The following is a 21,776-nucleotide window of genomic DNA, read 5'->3' as shown; positions in this document are numbered from 1 at the left end:
TGTAAAATACACATCTTCTTTCCTACATCTGTTCCTTCTTCTTTTCTTCCAATATGTTTATATATTTGTATATTTTTACAAGTATAAGATATTATGTATTATACGGATATATTGGTACTGTACTATAAATCTCAGTCTCTTTTTTCCTTTTTTCTTCCTTTTAAAACATTTGGAATTTATCCATGTGATTGTACACCTAGTTCACTCCTTTTCAACACTGCATAGTAAAGTGAAGGGAAATGTTAGTCGCTCAGTCATGTCCAACTCTTTGCCACCCGGGGGACTATAGCTCACCAGGCTCCTCTGTCCATGGAATTCTTCAGTCAAACATACAGGAGTGGGTTGCCATTCCCTTCTCCAGGGGATCTTCCTGACCCAGGAATCCAACCCAGGTTTCCTGCAGATTGTAGGATTGTAGGCAGAGTAAGTTCACTCCTTTTGAATAATGCATAGTGCTCCTTCACAAATATGTTTCACATTTATCAGCTTCTTTACTGATGAATATGTAGACAGACTCCCATTATTTGCTTTCCCAAGATAAACATTCTTATGCACATCACTTTGTAAAGCTGTGTTAGAATTTTCTGGCTCTATGCCCCAAAGTAGAAATGCTAGATCATAAACTGTGTATATTTTTATATTTTTAGTAATACTAAATTTACATACATACTAAATTTCATTAAATACTATTGAAATTCCCTCAAAATGGGGGTATATGCAATTTTCTATGCATATACATCTATGGTTCCATATGATGTTACCCAAATTTCTCATCTATGGGTGTAAAATTATTTTATCATGTATATCATCAACTAATGAGGTTGTGTGTAACTTCGTGTTCTTTTCAGACTTTGTTTTCCCCTCTTTTGAATTACTTTTCTCTTTCGTCCTTTAAAAAACATTCTATTGGCTCCCTTGATTTTCTGACTTTTGCTGATCTACAGGAGTTATCTGAATAACCTAAATATTAATCCTTCTGAGTTAAAATGTTGCAAGTAGCTTCTCCCTGCATCCCATCTGCTAGTTTATCTGAGCTATCCTCTAGTTTTAAGGTAGTAATGTTTGTCAGTTTTTATCTTTATTGTTTGCGCTTTTCAAAATTTATTACTTTTAAATTGAAGGATAATTGCTTTACAATATTGTGTTAGTTTCTACCGTACATCAACATGAATCAGCCATAGGTATACACATTTTCCCTCCTGAACCTCCTTCCACCTCCTGTTTGCACTTTAAAAACCTTGTTTAAGAAAGTGAAACCAACAGTAAGGTTGTAAAGAGATTTTTACTTAGATATTTTCTTTATATAGTGAATTTTCCAGCCAATTTTACTGGAAAAGTAATCAGTCTCTCCCTCCCCCCGGTAATTTTGACATCTCTTCGGTCATGACTAAATTTTCCTATATAAAAGGATCTGACCTTGAATTTCATTCTATCTGGCAGTGTACAAGCTTGTTTATGAATTATTCAAGTAGAGTATTTTGTTCTTGTCTATTCTTACTCTTATGCATAAGAAAAGTAAGATTTGCTTCTTATGCCTCTGAGAGGTAAAGAGGGTCCAAACATTTTTTTTTTCAGGACTGTATAATGGCACCGGACTCCAGTACTCTCGCCTGGAAAATCCCGTGTACAGAAGAGCCTGGTAGGCTGCAGTCCATGGGGTTGCTAAGAGTCAGACATGACTGAGCAACTTCACTTTCACTTTTCACGCACTGGAAAAGGAAATGGCAACCCAGTCCAGTGTTCTTGCCTGGAGAATCCCAGGGACGGGGGAGCCTGGTGGACTGCCATCTATGGGGTCGCAGAGTCGGACACAACTGAAGTGACTTAGCAGCAGCAGTACTGCTTAAATGTCTAGTTAATAAAATTCTCACAACTAGTAAGTATCTGTTGCAATGCAAAATAAGACCAGTAAAAGCTTCATGAAGCAAAGAAAAATTTCCTAAGAAAATTGGAATTTGTTTTACCCATTTCACAACATCAAGCAAAATTGCATTTTACTACATCATCTAGTCTATAATATTTAATTTTATAAGAGAAATCACAGAAATGTATATGCATAGTAGCTTTATTAGCCACACTACATTCTAGTTACCAAAATCTCCACTGAACTGTACACTTACAGATTGGAGACATTATGATTTGGAACACCATGAGGCATCTATAAGCCATTAATATAGACCCATCCTTTGTGAACATCTGAGAAAGAGCATAAATATTAAGGATTTTTAATATTTACTTTTAAAAATTAAGAGAAAAGTGAACTGAGTTCATTTCTTTAACAGTTTGAATTTTCATCTTAATTCTTAAGAAGTTTTTATCTTTATTCTTCTAGTGGAGGAGTATTTTACTTAAGATGACACCATAAACAATCGAGCTATGTAATGAACACTATAATACAAATTTAAACTGGCAAATGTGGCATATTGAGAGAAAACAAAGCAATGTAAAATAGCAGAACTCCCCTCAAAACAGCATCAACGACAATGAGGAAAGAGGAAAATTACTTAAGAAATCACTAATTTTCAATGTGGTCAGTTTTGTCATAAATTCATGAAAAACTCGATATAACAATAACCAAAACAAATAAGGTACCCTACTATTGAATATGGACAGGTAGCACTTTTACCCTTTATGATGAAAAATTTCAAAGGGAAGTGTGCAATAAGATCCAATATACTTTCCACCCAGTCAACAGGACTTTTAATTTTTGAAGTATCTATCTATGCTTTGATGAAATATCTAGAAGTAAATTACATATATAGTGACATTCCCTAATACCTTAGAATTTACACCTTCAAATAATAATGTCGTCTTGCATAACACCATTATCACAACAAAAAATTAGCAATAACTCCATTACTATGACATTTAGACCAAATGACAAAAAAATCAAAACTATTTTTCCATGACATTATAGCCACTAATTTTAAAGCCACTAAAGCTTTTTAAAGCAACTGCGAGGAGAGCATAAGAAATGATAATACATGCAACTACCATCCAACATAAAATATATTACAGATTGGCAAAAAGGTGCCTACAAAAAAAAGGGGGTGTCTACAGTTTGCCAAGAATAACAAAACATCAGAAGTTCAAATTATTTTACTGAAGGTTGAGTCCAAAGCTATTTCTAAAGTTCTCATTTTCCCCTATATGCCTACCAGTGTCTTGGACTGGAAGATTAGGGATAATCGGCTTCAGAAATTTAAATTCATTCGTCCCAGGACCTCCCATCAGACACACCTCGTACTGGTAGCTCTGGGACAGGGTCCCCGTGCCGCTGACGTCCACCAGGTGGCCCGGGAAGTGGCCCTCGGCCACCGGGCAGCGACCCGCCGAGGCCGCCCCGCCCCTCCTGCACAGCCGCACCGCCACGAACACCAGCACCGAGAAGAGGAAGAGCGACGACACCGACGCCAAGGCCACCACCAGGTAGACGGTGAGCGGGTCGGCCGGCGCCGCGGCCGCCGCTTCCGCTTCCGGGGCCGGCAGGTAGGGCTGCGAGAAGCCGTCCACCAGCAGCACGTGCAGCGTGACGCTGGCCGACAGCGGCGGCTCGCCGTTGTCCTTGACCAGCACCACCAGCCGCTGCTTGGGCGCGTCGCGCTCGCTCAGCAGCCGCGCCGTGCGCACCTCGCCGTTGTGCGCCCACACGCCGAACAGCCCGGGCTCCGTGGCCTTGAGCAGCTGGTACGACAGCCAGGCGTTCTGGCCCGCGTCGCCGTCCACCGCCACCACCTTGGTCACCAGGTAGCCCGGCTCGGCCGCCCTGGGCACCAGCTCGGTGCAGGGCGCCGAGGCGTTCTGCAGCGGGTAGAGCACGAAGGGCGCGTTGTCGTTGGCGTCCGCCACGAGCACGCGCACCAGCGCCTGGCTGCTGAGCGCGGGCGAGCCGCGGTCTGTGGCGCCCACGCGGAACTCGAAGGCTCGCAGGGCCTCGTAGTCCAGGGACGTGAGGGCGAAGAGGTGGCCGTTGTCGGGGTTGATGGACACGAGGGAGGCGAGGGGCACGAGCGGGTCGGGCGGCGGCAGTAGCGAGTAGGTGACCTGGGCGTTGGCGCCCGCGTCTGTGTCTGTGGCGCTGACGCTGCCGATGTGCAGGGCGGGGCTGTTGTTCTCGCGGACCCACAGGGTGTAGGAGGTCTGGGTGAAGGCGGGGGCGTTGTCGTTGACGTCGGAAACCAGCACGGTTATGTTGTGCTCGGTTTTCAGTCTTGGGGTTCCCATGTCAGTGACCGTGATGGTGATATTGTACTCTGCTCTTTCCTCTCTGTCCAGTGCTTTATCTGAAACTAGGGTGAAAAAGTTCTTGAAGGTCGGTTTCAGAAAAAATGGGAGGTCATCTTGGATAGAGCAAATAATCCTTCCGTTTTCTCCAGAGTCTTGGTCTCGGACACTAAAAAGAGCCACAAGCGTCTCTGCGGCGTTCTCTGGAATTATCTTTGTAATTGATGAGATGATCACTTCTGGCGGATTGTCATTTGTATCTATTACTTTCACCAAAAGAGTGCATTCTTCGGAAAGACCCCCACCGTCTGTTGCCTGAATATTTATAGTGTAGGATTGTACTACTTCAAAATCCAGTTGTGATCTCAAATGAACTTCCCCAGATATTGGATTGATTTCAAATGTTTTACGAATATCTTCCGATGCATGAAAAAACGTATAAAGTATTTTCCCATAATTTCCTGCATCCAGATCCTTAGCAGAGACGGTGATAATCCAAGAGCCAACCGGTGCGTTTTCCAGGACCTGCACCTCATAGAGCCTCTGAGGAAATTCCGGGGCATTGTCGTTGATGTCTAAGACCTTGATGAGGACCAAAGTTGTCCCAGACCTGGGGGGATTTCCACCATCCAGTGCTACAAGTGTTAATCTGAGCTCAGGCTCCTCCTCATGATCTAACGCTCTGTGCAGGACCAGTTCTGGGTATATCTTTCCATCGTCGCTGTCTTGAATTTTAATGTAGAAGTGAGAATTGGGGCTAACTGTGTAGTTTTGAAGACTGTTGCTTCCTACATCCAAATCTTGGGCACTCTCCATTAGGAATGTAGTTCCAATAGTGGTACTTTCTGATATTTTAATAACTATTTCATTGTCAAGAAATGTAGGGGAGTGATCATTTATATCTTTGATGTGCAGCTCAGCCTGAAAAAACTGTAAAGGGTTTTCCAATACCATCTGAAAATGCATCACACAGGGCTCCGTGGAGCCACACATCTCTTCCCGGTCCAGTTTATCGTTTATCAGCAAATCCCCAGTCAGCAAATCGAGGTGCAAATGCTTTTCATTATCATCACATACTACCCGAGCCTCCCGTGAAGAGAGCTCCTCCACACCAAGCCCCAGATCCCTTGCCAGATTAGCCACCGAAGAACCGATTTCTGTTTCCTCTGCCACAGAATAGGGCACAGACTCGGGACGCGCCTGAGACAATCCCAGTAAAACAAAGAGAATCAGGACTTGCCTTTTCCGCAGAACGAGTGCCCCTCTGATCTCCATGGTTCTTTGAAGAAACCTTTTTTGTGGAAATTTCTTAGTTCATCCCTAATTTTGCAAACTGAGGCTCTGATCTTTTTTTTTAAGTTGGAAACTTCTGAAGGCTATATAAACCTCCAAGTCTGTAGGCGAAGCGCCTTAATACCTCTCTTTTCAGTGGGTTGGATGTTCTCTGTTCTCATGAATAATGGAGCCCTGTGTTGTAGAAGCACTGTTTTTGTGTTATACTGCAGCGCCACCATGTGTCTCTCTGATTTTTTTTCAGTAAAAAATTTTTTCTCTTTGAACAAGTAACTCATAAACTCATCTGGAGTATTTTAAAGCAATCCCAGACATCATGTATTTTTACATCTAAATACTTCACTAAGTATCTCTAACAGATAAGGACCACAAATTTAGTGATAGAACCTTAATACATTTTATATTCGATCTGTGTTTGCATTTCCCCATTTTCTTTTAAATCAGTATTTAAACAAAATTCATGAAATTCATTGAATTATCACTGTTTTGAATGCTTGACAAGAAGAACCATTAAAATATCCTGAACTGAAAAAAATTATGTTTTATTCAGGCCATTTCTTGAGTTATTGCAAATGTATTCTCCTCTCCAGTCTTGTAAACACTTATAGATTTTAGTCAGTTATGGTTAATATTGTCATTACTTTTTCACTTGTATATTTTTAAAAACTACATATTAAGGACATGACATTGTCTTTATGGGGCTCAAAGGCTAGAAAATTTGGTAATCACAATATGCCAAAGTAATCAAATGGCATATTATTTGGCATAAATAATCAAAATATGCCAAAATGTTTGCATAGGTAAATAGTAATATGTAAATACCTAGAAGGGACATCTTATACCCAGGAGATAGCACTGCATAGTGGTTATGAACATGGATTCTGGAATCACAGTATCTACGTTAGAATCCTAGTTCTGCTACTCACTGTCTACAGTCATGGGCAAATTATGTACCTCTGCTTCCTTACCTATAAAATAGGGGTAATATTAATGTTTACCTTCTAGGATGATTATTATAGGAATCTAATGGTTTAATATTTACAAAGTGGCTGGTAAGTGCTTGTTCAGTTCAGTTCAGTTGCTCAGTCATGCCCGACTCTTTGCAACCCCATGGACTGCAGCATACCAGGCTTCCCTGTCCATCACCAACTCCCAGAGCTTGCTCAAACTCATGTCTATCAAATCAGTGATGCCATCCAACCACCTCATCCTCTGTCATCCCCTTCTCCTCCTGCCTTCAGTCTTTCCCAGCATCAGAGTCTTTTCCAATGAGTCAGTTCTTCACATCAGGTGGCCAAAGTATTGGAGCTTCAGCTTCAGCATCAATCCTTCCAATGAATATTCAGGACTGATTTCCTTTAGGATTGACTGGTTTGATCTCCTTGCAGTCCAAGGGACTCTCAAGAGTCTTCTCCAACACCACAGTTCAAAAGCATCAATTCTTTGGTGCTTATCTTTATGGTCCATCTCTCACATCCATACATGACTACTGGAAAAACCATAGCTTTGACTAGACGGACTTTTGTTGGCAAAGTAATGTCTAGGCTTTTAATACGCTATCTAGGTTGGTAATAGCTTTTGTTCCAAGGAGTAAGCATCTTTTAATTTCATGGCTGCATGAAATTATGATAGCATATATATGCTACCACGTGTGAAATACATAGCTAGTGGGAAGGTGCTGTATAGCACAGGAAGCTCGGCTCAGTCCTCTGTAATGACCTAGAGAGGAGGGAGGGGGAGAGGTAGCAGGGATGCTCAAGAGAGAGGGGATATGTGTATACATATAGCTGATTCATGCAAAATTAACACAACACCGTAAAGCAGTTACACTCCAGTTATATGGCTGCTGACTGATCAGAATGATTGCTACATGTTGGAGTAGCTGTGGAAATTTCTTAAGGCAACAATGAAGTTTGCTGCATCAATGGAGTCTTCGTTTCATGAAGTTTCTCTGTAGCCCACAATGCTGTTTGAGAGCATTTTACCCATAACAGAACTTCTTTGAAAATTGGAGTTGATTCTCTTAAACCCTGCTGCTACTTTATCAACTAAGTTTATGTCATATTCTAAACCCTTTGTTGTCATTTCAGTAACCTTCACAGCATTTTCACCTGTAGATTCCATCTCAAGAAATCACTTTCTTTGCATATCCATAAGAAGCAACTCCTCATCCATGAGAAAGTTTCATCATGAGATTTCAGCAGTTCAGTCACATCTTCAGGGTCCATTTCTAATTCTAGTTCTTTTGCTATTTCCACCATATCTGAAGTTTCTTCCTCCACTGAAGTTTGAACCCCTGAGTCACAAGGGTTGAAATAAACTTCTTCCAAACTCCTGTTAATATTGATATTTTGATTGCTCCCCATGAATCAATGTATTTCTGATGGCATCCAGAATGGTGAATCTTTTTCAAAAGGTTTTCAATTTCCTTTGCCCAGATCCATTAGAGAAATCACCATCTGTGGCAGCCAAAGATTTATGAAATGTATTTCTTAAATAGTTAAGACTTGAAAGTCAAAATGACTCCTTGATTCATGGGGTGCAGAACAGATGTTGTGTGCGGGCATAAAAACAACACTATTCTGGTTGTACATCTCCAGCACTAGGTCTCACCAGTGGGTTTAAAATACTCAGTAAAACATGCTGTAAACAGGTGTGCTGTTATCCAGGCTTTGTTGTTCCATTTAAAGAGCACAGGCAGAATAGGTTTTGCATAATTCTTAAGAGTCCTAGGGTCTTTGGAATGGTAAATAAACATTGGTTTCAACTTAAAAGTTACCAGCTGTGTTAGACCATTACAAAAGAATCAGCCTGTCCTTTAAAACTTTGAAGTGAGGCATTACTTCTCTCTAGCTATGAAAATCCTATATGACTTCTCCTTCCAATGTAAGACTATGTCATCGACACTGAAAAGCTGTGATGGTGTAGTCAGCTTCATGAATTATCTTAGCTAGATCTTTTGGATAACTTGCTGCAACTTCTGCATCAGAACTTTCTGCTTCACCTTGCACTTTCATGTCCTAGAGACAGCTTCTTTCCTTAAATCTCACAAACCAACCTCTGCTAGCTTCAAATTTTTCTTCTGTTACTTACTCATTTCTCTCAGCTTTTATAGAATTGAAGAGTTGAAGCCTTATTCTGTATTAAACTTTGGCTTAAAGCAATGTTATATATCTGGTTTGATCTTCTGTGCAGGCCACTAAAACTTTCTCCACATCAGCAATGAGACTATCACTTTCTTATTATTTGTGTATTCTCTGGATTAGCACTTTTAATTTCCTTCAAGAACTTATCCCTGGAGGATCTCCCTGGTGGTACAGTGGCTAAGACTCTGTACTCGCAATGCAGGGGGCATGGGTTTGATCCTTGGTCAGGGAGCTAGATCCCACATGCCACAACTGAGTTCACTTGCTGCAACAAAGATGGAAGATCCCTCATGCTGCAACTAAGACCTGGAGCAGCCAAATAAGTTAATTTTAAAAAAGAGAAATAAGTAGAGAGAACTTGGCCTTTGCATTCACACCTGGGTCTTTGGTGCAAGAGGCCTTTTAGCCTTTCTTATCTTTCAGCATGCCTTCTTCACCAAGTTTAATAATTTCTAACTTTTGATTTAAAATGACATATGTGACTCTTGCTTTCATTTGAACACTTAAGGCAAATTGTAGGATTATTAATTGGCCTATTTTCAATATTGTTGTGTCTCAGGGAATAGGGAGGTCCAAGGAGAGGGAGAAAGATGGGGAACAGCCAGTTGGTAGAGCAGTCAGAACATTTATCTGTTGAGTTCACTGTCTTATATGGGTACAGTTCATGGTGCTCCCCCAAATGATTACAACAGTAACATCAAAGGTCACTGATCAAAAAAAAAAAAAAAAAGATCACTGATCACAGATCACCATTATATTTTGTTTTATTATAACAAATATAGTTAAAATGAAAAGTTTGAAATAGTGAATTACCAAAATGTTACACAGAGATATAAAGTGAGCAAATGCTGTTGGAAAAATGCTGTCGATAGGTATGCTTGTTGCAGGGTTGCCACAAACTTTATATTTGTAAAAATACACAATCTCTGCAAAGTGCAATAAAATGAGGTACGCCTGTGTTTGAAACCATGAGATCTCCATGTAAACCAAGCAAAAATGTGTCAAACGAGAATAGAAGAGGTTTAGCATAGAATTCTGAGAAATATCTTCATTTAGAGATGAGGTAAGGAAGTATTTTTTTAAAAAGATGAGGAAGGCCCAGAGTTCAGAATTATGAAACCAAAAGCATATAGCATTTCAAAACTATGAGGAAGATTGACAGTAGCAAATGCTTCAGAAAACTCAAGAAAAATAAATATTAAAATGGTCCATTGGATTTAAGGAGATGGTCATTGTGCAGGATTCTGTTAGATGTCTGCCAAAATCTGTTCCCTTTTTCTTTATAGAGATAGAACTGTATCCAAGCACATAGTGTCTCCATCTTGCCTGTAGTTAGGTGTGGCTAAGTTCTCACACATTGTGAATAGAACTTTCATTTGCCACTCCTGGGTCTGCCACATCTGGATTCTCTTTTCCCTCCTAGTCAACTAGAACCCAGATGTAGCAGTGACCCAGCTACAGTCATGTAGATTATGACATTGCAATAGGGGATGCAAGAGGAATTACTTGGAACAAATTTTGGTTCCAGAAGGACCATGAAGAGCAAAGCTGCCCTGTCTATGCAATCATTTACCCATTGTGGCTGTTAGAGGAAAGAGACATATTTTACAAGCCATTGCATAATTGTACTACTCTATTTCAGCGGTGTAATCTTAAAAACTTACACAGAAATCTTTGATCAGCTTTACAATAGCAGTTTTCAATATGGACTGCACTGGGTTGAAAAGCAAGAGGGATAAGGAAGTAAAAATGGAAATCCTTTTGAGAAATTTAGCTGCAAAAGAAAAAAGTAGATTTGTATCTGGAGAGGAATTTAGACTCAAGAGGGTTTTTTAAGCCTAGAGAAATGTTTTTAAAATGCTGATTTGCAGTACTGAGTAAAGAAGGAGAAAATTATACAAGAAAGGATATTATCAGTGTTAAGCCCCTAGAAGGTTGTCAAAGACAGGATTCAGCAAATATGAATGAGTTGGACTTAAGTGGAAGGGAACTCAGCAGAGGAAATTACAAGTACATATGCTATCAAGAGTATAAATTTGGGGATAGGAAATTAAGATAATTCCCATCTGATGGATTTTGTTTTCTCTTTAAGATATTAAGTAAGTTCATCTGCCAAAAAGCGGTATGTAAGTAGTAGGGTAAGAAGTTTAAGATAAGTAGGTATGAAGTTGTTATTGAAGAGTAAAAGAGAATGCTACTTAGGAAAATATAAAAAGATTTCTTGATCTTGAAAGCCCAATTAATTTTGAATGTGATAACCTTAGTGGTGATAGTACTGATTATTTGCTAAGCTTTGTTTTATAAAGTGTGGCATCCTAGGTGTAAGAGAAAAGATAATTTTTATTGAATAATTTAACTAGATAAAAATATTTATCTAATGTGTTTCATCAGGAGGTAAAGGAAATCCTAGAGTGAAGGAAAATTGAAACAGAGAATTGAGAATATGAACATGAGCATGGTTGGAAATGGTAAAATCGGAGTCAGCTGATGGGAAGGAAATTAAAACAGGAGGGGGTTGATAGGTAATAGCAGCATCATGGGATGGAGGTCTTGACAAGGTCAAAGACAAGATGTGATAGAATCAGAGGGCTAAAGGCACAGAAGGTTCTCATAGAAGGTATTCTTAGAGGGAGAGATCTGAAATCATATTTCATAGAATAATCCTGGGTAGTGAGAAAGTACAGCATGCGGCCAAGGTACTGAGAGGCCATGCTAGATTAACCAGTAGATGCGTGCTCAGTCACGTCCAACTCTTCAACTTCATGGACTGTAGCCCACCAGGCTTCTCTGTCCATGGGATTATTCCAGCAAGAATATGGAGTGGGTTGCCATTACCTTCTCCAGGGGATATTCCTGACCCAGGGATGGAACCCACGTCTTTTGGGGCTCCTGCAGCTCCTGCATTGGCAGGTGGATTCTTCACCACTGAGCCACCTGGGAAGCCCCTTTCTTTCCCATACTCTTGGCAAATTCCAACCTAAACTGTTGTTTTGTTCTTATTGGCAAGGGTTTTCAAGAAAATCAACTCTGGGAAGCTGAACAGTTTCTTACATCTCCGTTTTGTAAGTGACCTCTTCCCATTGACAACCTATAGTCCTTTAATATAAAATTGGCTGATACAGTTGAATTCCTATGCACTGGTTTAAATTTAACTGTAAATTATTTGATGCATAAGAGCAAAATTTGTTTTTAACAATACATTTGAAGAGAATTGGTTGGTTTACTTGTATCTGAGCTCCAAAGGCCTCACCATTCTCCATTAGAGTCAGGAAACAGTTCTTTCCATAAATAGACAAGTCTTCCTGTTCAGATAGGTGGAAAAACCCGAAGCAACAGGCTTTTCTCTGCTGTTGCACCTGTTAAATTTTCTGCCTGAGTTGTTTAAACTGCTCTTTCCCCTTCCCCTATTATAAATGTGAGAGGCCAAGCTTACTGGGGAAACAAGCTACTAGAACACTCCCACCTTCATTTTTGACAGCTATCCCATCATATACCTCTTTATGCTAGTGGTCATCCATCTTTTCCCCACTAAGTACGGTAATGATAGGAGGTAACCTTAATACTTTGATTTATTAATATGAGTTTTTATTCTCTATGTAAAGAAGCTTACATTTATTTTAAGCTTTCATTTATTTCTAGTTCCACTTCTGAAAACAGAAAATTAGAATTTAGTTAGCCTGCATGGAGAAACTTTTGTTCCCTCCATTTTTCTTAAATTCAAAGAGTAATCAATCAGTTCATACAGTTCAAAAGAACTGGCAGTGAAATTTTAGCATTCAAGAAGTGTAAACATTAGGTTATTTTGGATATGCTAGAGCGAGAGATTGTACTTACAGGCATTATTAACTAGTACCCAGCCCCTCTACAATGTTAAGATTAGAATATCTTCAAGAGGCAGTTCCTGGCATTGACTCTAGTCTGTGGCCCCACCTCAGGAATAAAAACAATCATTTTACCATCATGCATGTCCTCTTTCTCATACCTACTCTCTCTCTTGTGAACACATTTCCTTTCCCTGTATACCCCTACTCATTTTGCTCATCTATACTTTCCTTCCACAACATATAGACTTTAAGACTTTTTGATGAAATTCTTGGAAATATCCTCCCCCAACAATGAAGGCTTTCTCTTCTATGATATAGTCAGGTCATTCAAAGCAAAAGTGGTTGGTTAGAGCTTGTACAGCATGAAACAAAACTTTCTCCTACAATGGCTTGAAAAAAGTTTTAAAATTAGAATGTTAAAGGACTATCTTTTCCTACTTTTCAGTACTCTACAAATATCTGAGAAACGTGGTTTTGAAACTTTGGATTGCTACCCATTAGTAAGTCATGAAATCAATTTAGTGGATCATGACATTTGAAAATTAAATTGAAAATTAAATTGAATGGAATAATATAGGCAATTTCAAATTGCATCACAAAAAAGCTAAGTAGTTTACAAAACATTTCTATTATGTTTATATGTTATATAATTTTTCTATTGGCTATTTCAAAATTTGAAAATTAGTGCTCAGTGTATATATATTCTGGGAGAGCACAGGAGGCAAAAGATTATACACTTTAGCACATAAGTCCACTCTACAATAAACAAATTATGGTTCAGGAGCCTGCATTCTACTAGATTGCATTATACCTTTGTAACATTAGTCAGATATCTGGAAAATAAAAACTTTAAATTTCAAGATTATGTGGGTGGTCACAATATTAATATGTCTTCACAATAACCCTCCAGGATCAATAAGGAAGAGACACTAGGAAAATTGCCTTCTAGCCCTTTCTAACAAGGTGATTATGTTTATCAAAGGACATTATTTTCAGGTATATTTTCAGCAGTAATTAAACGTTTTAAAAAGTTAATTAAAGAGTGGTGAATTTAAAGAAAGAAAAATGACATTTCTGAATAGCAACCAATATTAAACCACAAGAAAAACTGCAAAAAATGAAGACATGCTTGAACACTTGAAATACTTTGAAAGTGGTCTGCTTTATTTTATCGAAAGCATAATTGTGAGTGAAAGTTCAACTGAAGAAAGAGCCATGTGAAAAAAGTTACTTGGTGTAAGGCAAGTTAATTAATTATGAATTAAGACCTCCTTGGTTAGAGAATAAGTTACTATTTGTAATAATTACAACCACAAAAAATAAGCATTGACTTAAAAGAAGATGGGTACAACATGCAAAGATATAAAGTAACAGTGCAATTTCAAATATATATTTCAAAAGTAACAGTGCAATTTCAAACACAACGATGGTGTGGAAGCAGCACAAAACAACATGTATATTAGATATAAAACTTAATTATGGTCACTGAATATTGAACCCAAGGCTATTGTAGGAAGTATGATTTTCCTCTATTTCTTTCCCGGTGCGTTGGGTCGGGAGATTGGGGAGAATCGGCTTCAAGAATTTGAACTCATTCGTCCCAGTACCTCCCATCAGACACACCTCATACTGGTAGCTCTGGGACAGGGTCCCCGTGCCGCTGACGTCCACCAGGTGGCCCGGGAAGTGGCCCTCGGCCACCGGGCAGCGACCCGCCGAGGCCGCCCCGCCCCTCCTGCACAGCCGCACCGCCACGAACACCAGCGCCGAGAAGAGGAAGAGCGACGACACCGACGCCAAGGCCACCACCAGGTAGACGGTGAGCGGGTCGGCCGGCGCCGCGGCCGCCGCTTCCGCTTCCGGGGCCGGCAGGTAGGGCTGCGAGAAGCCGTCCACCAGCAGCACGTGCAGCGTGACGCTGGCCGACAGCGGCGGCTCGCCGTTGTCCTTGACCAGCACCACCAGCCGCTGCTTGGGCGCGTCGCGCTCGCTCAGCAGCCGCGCCGTGCGCACCTCGCCGTTGTGCGCCCACACGCCGAACAGCCCGGGCTCCGTGGCCTTGAGCAGCTGGTACGACAGCCAGGCGTTCTGGCCCGCGTCGCCGTCCACCGCCACCACCTTGGTCACCAGGTAGCCCGGCTCGGCCGCCCTGGGCACCAGCTCGGTGCAGGGCGCCGAGGCGTTCTGCAGCGGGTAGAGCACGAAGGGCGCGTTGTCGTTGGCGTCCGCCACGAGCACGCGCACCAGCGCCTGGCTGCTGAGCGCGGGCGAGCCGCGGTCGGTGGCGCCCACGCGGAACTCGAAGGCTCTTAGGGCCTCGTAGTCCAGGGACGTGAGGGCGAAGAGGTGGCCATTGTCGGGGTTGATGGACACGAGGGAGACGAGGGGCACGAGCGGGTCGGGGGGCAGCAGCAGCGAGTAGGTGACCTGGGCGTTGGCGCCCGCGTCTGTGTCTGTGGCGCTGACGCTGCCGATGTGCAGGGCGGGGCTGTTGTTCTCGCGGACCCACAGGGTGTAGGAGGTCTGGGTGAAGGCGGGGGCGTTGTCGTTGACGTCGGACACCAGCACGGTTATGTTGTGCTCGGTTTTCAGTCTTGGGGTTCCCATGTCAGTGACCGTGATGGTGATGTTGTACTCAGCTTGGCTTTCTCTGTCCAGCATTCTTTCCGTTTGCAACGTGTAGTAATTCTCAACTGAAGATTTTAGCACGAACGGGAGGTTTTCTGAAACAGAACAAATCATCCTCCCATTCTCCCCAGAGTCTCTATCTCGGATACTAAAAACCATAACCACAGTCTCCGGAGAATTTTCTGGGATTGGGCTGGTAATTGATGACACAGTCACTTCAGGAGCATTGTCATTCACATCCATCACCTGAATTCTGAGTGTTGATTTCCCAAAAAGGCCTCCCCCATCTGTGGCTTGAATGATTATGGAATATGATTCAGTTGTTTCAAAATCCAGGGGTGAAGTTAAACTCACTTCTCCAGACTTTTGGTTAATTTCAAATGTCTTGCGAATATCTTCTGAGGCATGGGAAAACATATATGATATTTCCCCGTTTTTCCCTGAATCTAAATCCCAAGCTGAGACGGTGACAACTGGTGAGCCTAGTGTGCTATCTTCTGAAATCTTCACCTCATAAAATGGCTGCTCAAACTCAGGGGAGTTGTCATTAATGTCCACGACCAGCACCCGGACCAAGGCACTCCCGGACTTAGGCGGAGACCCGCCATCCAGAGCGGTGAGAATGAAACTGAGTTCAGACTGCTCTTCATAATCCAGCGCCTTATCTAGAACTAACTCTGGGTATTTCCTATTATCCGGATTGACTCTCATTTTAATATGGAAATGCGAGTTGGGGCTTATTGTGTAGTTTTTTAGAGCGTTGATTCCTACATCCAAATCCTTTGCACTTTCTAGTAAGAACACAGCACCGACAGGACTATTCTCTGGGATTTCTAAGAGCATTTCTTTTTCTAAGAAGGCAGGAGAGTTATCATTTATATCCTTGACCTGGAGCTCAATCCGTAAAAACTGCAAGGGGCTTTTCATTAATATCTGGAAATGCAGCACACAAGGCTCGGTGAAGCCACAGAGCTCCTCCCGGTCTAGGGCTTCACTTAAGAGCAAATCCCCTGTATTTATGTCCAGCTGCAATCGCTGTTTGTTATCATTAGAGACCACACGAGCCCCTCTGAAGAATAGCTCACCCACTTCCAGCCCCAGGTCTTTTGCCAGATTGCCTACAATGCTCCCACTCTGCATTTCCTCTGCCACTGAGAAGCGCCCAGAGTCAGAGACCGCTTGAGACATCCCCAGCAAAACAAAGAAAAGCAGGACTTGCCTTATCTGCAGAACGCCTGCCCGTCCAATCTCCATAGCTCCTTTCCCAAAGTCTTCCTGCAGAATTGCTTCACCCTTCCCACTTCTGGGTAAGGTGCCTCTGATATGTCCACCGAATCTTCCGAGGCTTAAGGATTTTAACCTTGTTGAATAACTTCTAGTTTGCCACTTGAAGCCTTGTTCTTTTTGTCTTCCTAGTGCTCTTTTTGCACTGGGTAACAATGTCCAGAACATCATCCAGCATAGAATGTTTTTTCTCCCCCAGCGATGTTATCCTGCAGCGCCACCATGCGTCTCCACAGATTTTCAGAGTTTGATGAAAGCTACCTAAATTCCATTCACATAAATATCCTCCAGAAGCAAATATTCTTTTATATATTGTGTTCAAGTGATTACAGATATAGTCTATCATCCATAAGAGGTATTCTATACTGTTTATAGTTTTTGATGTTATTAGTATTTTAAAAAGCATTTAAGCATCCTTCTCCACTCTCCACACAATTGTGGTGAATACAGAAATATGTGATTCCTGGCCCCCAGGAGCTTGTAATCTTTCTGAGAAAACTGAGCACCAGAAACAAGGAGAGTATAAGTGACTGTTTCACTGAACAAAACTCCAGCACTATTTGGCCTTCCTTAAGTGGTAAGGGAAAGGGAAAGTGTACACAAGTCATTTCAGAAGTCCTCTCAAAGAATATGAAACTGAATTAACCATGAGGTAGAACAAAGAGAACTATATATAGATAGTTCTTATAGCACTAGAAGGCCGTCTGTAGATTTCCTTGATAGCAGTGAACTGTGAACTAAGAGAAAAATGAAGTAAGATACTGGGGTGGAACATATTGTGGAAATCCGTAATTTAGTTCTGCTGCTGCTGCTGCTGCTAAGTCGCTTCAGTCGTGTCCGACTCTGTGCGACCCCATAGACGGCAGCCCACCAGGCTCCCCTGTCCCTGGGATTCTCCAGGCAAGAACACTGGAGTGGGTTGCCATTGTAGTTTCTCATAATTTACCAAAAAAAAAAAAAAAAAGAACAAATACACAAACATGTTAGTTTCATTTAACACAGGCTTACTCCTAAAACTGGCTTCCCTCAGTTTCCCAAGATTTATTCCAGCTACAGTTATGGTCATCTGCTGTCTTTTTCAGCACAGGAAGAGAGAGTGAAAGAGATTCTCTTTCCCAGTTGTAGGACAAAAACTTAGTTTTACTCTGATCAGACTAACCAAGATCATGTACCTGCTGCTGAGGCGATCATTGTTTCAGGGGTATAGAATTAAGAAAGTGAAAGTGAGTCACTCAGTTATGTCCAACTCTCTGCGACCCCATGGACTATCATGAAATTCTATACAGGCCAGAATAGAATTGGAGTGGCTAGCCGTTCCCTTCTCCAGGGGATCTTCCCAACCCAGGGATCTAACCCAGGTCTCCCGCATTGCAGGCAGAATTCTTACCAGCTGATCCACCAGGGAAGCCCACAATAGAACTGTAGGTGGAGATTTTAGTTTCAGAATCTGAACTCATCTTTGTCCTCTGTTTTGCTTTAATCCTCTCTGGGGTCACCTCTTAAGCTTTTGATGGTTTCAGTTTTAGCCAGAGTACATGGTTGCTACATGGTGAGCGAGATTGTTTGGAACAGAATTCACCTGTGATGTCCAGTATAGAAGGTCTCAAGAGTGTCCTCAAAAATTGATGGAGGAGGGATCTAAGAAGTTTTCATTTTTAAAATGTTAAGTTCAATTATATTCTTAAAAATGTAAGCTAGACACATGGTTGAAAAATAAATCACTACAAAAGGGCAGAAATTGAAAAGTAGATGGATTTACTACACACAGTTATCCTCACTCCTTTTATTTTTGAATTTAGAGTGAGATTTATTATGTTCAGAGAAGACAGAATACCCTCATGTTTGATTCCTTCCAAATTTCGAAGAGCAATATTACAGTCAGTTCAGTCGCTCAGTCATGTCCAACTCTTTGCGACCCCGTGAATCGCAGCTCGCCAGGCCTCCCTGTCCATCACCAACTCCCAGAGTTCACCCAAACTTAATGTGCATGGAGTCAGTGATGCCATCCAGCCATCTCATCCTCTGTCGTCCCCTTCTCCTCCTGCCCCCAATCCCTCCCAGCATCAGGGTCTTTTTCCAGTGAGTCAACTCTTCGCATGAGGTGGCCAAAGTATTGGAGCTTCAGCTTCAGCATCAGTCCTTCCAATGAACACCCAGGACTGATCTCCTTTAGGATGGACTGGTTGGATCTCCTTGCAGTCCAAGGGACTCCCTTGAGTCTTCTCCAACACCACTGTTCAAAAGCATCAATTCTTCGGCACTCAGCTTTCTTTATAGTCCAACTCTCACATCCATACATGACTACTGGAAAAACCATAGCCTTGACTAGACAGACTTTTGTTGGCAAAGTAATGTCTCTGCTTTTAAATATGCTATCTAGGTTGGTCATAACTTTCCTTCCAAGGAAAGCATCTTTTAATTTCATGGCTTCAATCACCATCTGCAGTGATTTTGGAGCCCCCCAAAATAAAGTCTGACACTGTTTCCACTGTTTCCCCATCTATTTCCCATAAAGTGATGGGACCAGATGCCATGATCTTAGTTTTCTGAATGCTGAGCTTTAAGCCAACTTTTTCATTCTCCTCCTTTACTTTCATCAAGAGGCTTTTTCGTTCCTCTTCACTTTCTGCCATAAGGGTGGTGTCATCTGCATATCTGAGGTTATTGATTATTCTCCTGGCAATCTTGATTCCAGCTTGTGCTTCTTCCAGCCCAGCATTTTTCATGATGTACTCTGCATATAAGTTAAATAAGCAGGGTGACAATGTACAGCCTTGACGTACTCCTTTTCCTATTTGGAACCAGTCTGTTGTTCCATGTCCAGTTCTAACTGTTGCTTCCTGACCTGCATACAGGTTTCTCAAGAGAGGTCAGGTGGTCTGGTATTCCCATCTCTTTTTTTTTTTAAGGATAAAAATTTCTTTTTTTTTTTTTTAAGGATAACAATTTCTTTTATTTTATTTTATTTTTAAACTTCACAATATTGTATTGGTTTTGCCAAATATTGAAATGACTCTGCCACAGGTATACATGTGTTCCCCATCCTGAACCCTCCTCCCTCCTCCCTCCCCATACCGTCCCTCTGGGTCATCCCAGTTCACCAGCCCCAAGCATCCAGTATTGTTGCATCGAACCTGGACTGGCGACTCGTTCCATATATGATATTATATGTATTTCAATGCCATTCTCCCAAATCATCCCACCCTCTCCCTCTCCCAGAGTCCAAAAGACTGTTCTATACATCAGTGTCTCTTTTGCTGTCTCGTATACAGGGTTTTCACAGTTTATTGTGATCCAGTACTTTCATGTAATTCTTTGATTTTGCACAGCTCACTCCTTTTAAAATGCCCAATAAATGATAGTTAATAAAAATTATATGAACTTACAGAGACCAAGAATGTATATATATAATTTTGATGACAGAAATCAGATCAAAGAGCAGTTATCAGTTCCAAGAAATGTCTAAAGAAAAGTTCCTGTTTGTCCAACATAATCCCATTTGGATACAGGATTTAGAGGAACGAAGTGTATAAGACTGAAGTCCAAAAGAAAAAAGACTGAAGTTCATTGAGGGCCAAAAAGGAAATGGCAACCCACTCCAGTATTCTTGCCTGGGAAGTCCCATGGACAGAGGATCCTGGTGGGCTACAGTCCATGGGGTTGGAAAGGAGTCGGACACAACTTAGCTACCAAACAACATCTTTAACTTTGGAGACCCTGGGAAGAGCTAAGTGCAAGTGTGAGGGGTGAAGCCAAAAATAGGGAAATCAAACAAAACTTTGCATCCTGAGTGGTGAGATTTCTAGTCCCTTTTCATGCAGTTGTCTCCAGTTGAAGTACGCAGGGTGGGCATCTCTAACAATACTGCAGAATCCTAACCTGGAGCATATGAAAGGCTCAAACAGAAACTTAAACATACTGGTATTTGAGGATCTCCTAAGCTAATAACTCTTATCTTACAATGATTACATTAGAATGAGGTCCTGCCATCAATAACCTCGTTATCACATACACAAAGAGCTGTCAGCGCCTTGATCTCTCATCATTCTTAAATATGAGAAGATAGCCATGGACCACAAGACATGAGGAAGTATTAATGCCAAAACCACCACCACCACCAAAAAAGAGGGTCGCAGGAGGAAACAGATACAGAAATAGAGAAAACAGAAGAAAGTGTTTTAAAATGTTTGATTAACTTGCTGGATAGCAGAAATTAACAGAGCAATGTAAATCAACTATATTTCAATGTAAAAAATCTGATTAATATCCTCAGAGTAGTAAAATCTAGTAAGAGCTAATATTTATTGAGTATTTATTCTGTGCTGCCTATTATTCTAGTGCCACATATGTGTTTACATATTTAATTGCAATAGTAATCATATGAAGTATGTATTCTTTTGTAAGATAAAGAATGGATTAGGGCTTAGTGCTACTTCCTAGATACATAATCTTGGGCAAGTTCTTAATTTCTCTATGACTCACTCTCATTTTAAAAGTAGTTATAATACTTTTTACAATGAATTTAATAATTTAAAAGAATTGTAGATGACAGAATAATTTTTTTTATTATAGTTGATTTACAATGTTGTGCCAGTCTCTGGTGTACAGCAAAGTAATTCAGTTATACAAACACACACACACATATATATATACACACACACTTTTAAAATGTTCTTTTCCATTATGGTCTATCACAGGATATTGAATGTAGTTCCCTCTGCTATACATTAGGAGCTTGTTGTTTATTCGTTCTAAAAGTAATACTTTGCATCTACCAACCCCAAATTCCCAGTCCATCCCTCTCCCTCTCCCCTTCTCCCTGTTGGCAACCAGAAGTCTGTTCTCTATGTCTTATGAGTCTGTTTGTTTTGTTGGTAGGTTCATTTGTGCCATATTTTAGATTCCACATATAAGTGATTTCATATGATATTTGTACTTTCTGACTTACTTAGTATGATACTCTCTAGTTCCATCCATGTTGCTGCAAATGGCATTATTTTGTTCATTTTTATGGCAGAGTGGTACTCCATTGTATATATGTACTAAGTTCCTATTTATTCATTCATATGTTGATGGACATTTAGGTTGCTTCCATGTTTTGGCTATTGTGAATAGTGCTGCTGTGTACATGGGGGTGCATGTATCTTTCTGAATTTTAGTTTTGTCTGGGTATATTCCCAGGAGTGGGATTGCTGGATCAAGTGGTAATTCTATTTCTGGTTTTCTGAGGAACTTCCATACTGTTTGTACCCACTTACCTTCCTACCAACAGTGTAGGAGAGTTCCCTTTTCTCCATACCTTCTCCAGCACTTGTTTTTTGTAGACTTTTTAATGATGGCCATTTTGACCAGTGTTAGGTGGTGCCTCAGTTTTGAT

At 41.1% G+C, this 21,776-nt stretch overlaps 3 protein-coding genes across 3 annotated transcripts in view; all 3 read right to left on the bottom strand.

Annotated features, from left to right (window-relative positions):
* Positions 1–21,776, bottom strand: part of LOC109562123 (protocadherin beta-4) — a 149,114-nt gene that overhangs the window by 37,498 nt on the left and 89,840 nt on the right. The gene's annotated exons all lie outside the window — the stretch shown is intronic.
* On the bottom strand, positions 2,050–5,672 carry LOC109562127 (protocadherin beta-14). The gene has a single exon (XM_019965081.2). The coding sequence runs from the start codon at positions 5,497–5,499 to the stop codon at positions 3,100–3,102; it is 2,400 nt and encodes a 799-aa protein (XP_019820640.2). The 5' UTR covers positions 5,500–5,672; the 3' UTR covers positions 2,050–3,099.
* Positions 13,631–16,585, bottom strand: LOC109562124 (protocadherin beta-12-like). The gene has a single exon (XM_019965079.2). It carries the CDS (start codon positions 16,568–16,570, stop codon positions 13,970–13,972), a length of 2,601 nt encoding a protein of 866 aa, XP_019820638.2. The 5' UTR covers positions 16,571–16,585; the 3' UTR covers positions 13,631–13,969.

Source organism: Bos indicus, chromosome 7, assembly GCF_029378745.1.
Source record: "Bos indicus isolate NIAB-ARS_2022 breed Sahiwal x Tharparkar chromosome 7, NIAB-ARS_B.indTharparkar_mat_pri_1.0, whole genome shotgun sequence".
Classification (NCBI taxonomy): Eukaryota; Metazoa; Chordata; class Mammalia; order Artiodactyla; family Bovidae; genus Bos; species Bos indicus.
The sequence above is the reverse complement of the archived record's forward strand: the minus strand, read 5'-3'. Positions and strand labels throughout refer to the sequence as shown.

Bases quoted from the DNA above. Each gene is read 5' to 3' on its own strand.
- LOC109562127 (XM_019965081.2), bottom strand. From the start codon at position 5,499: ATGGAGATCAGAGGGGCACTCGTTCTGCGGAAAAGGCAAGTCCTGATT.
- LOC109562124 (XM_019965079.2), bottom strand. From the start codon at position 16,570: ATGATGTTCTGGACATTGTTACCCAGTGCAAAAAGAGCACTAGGAAGA.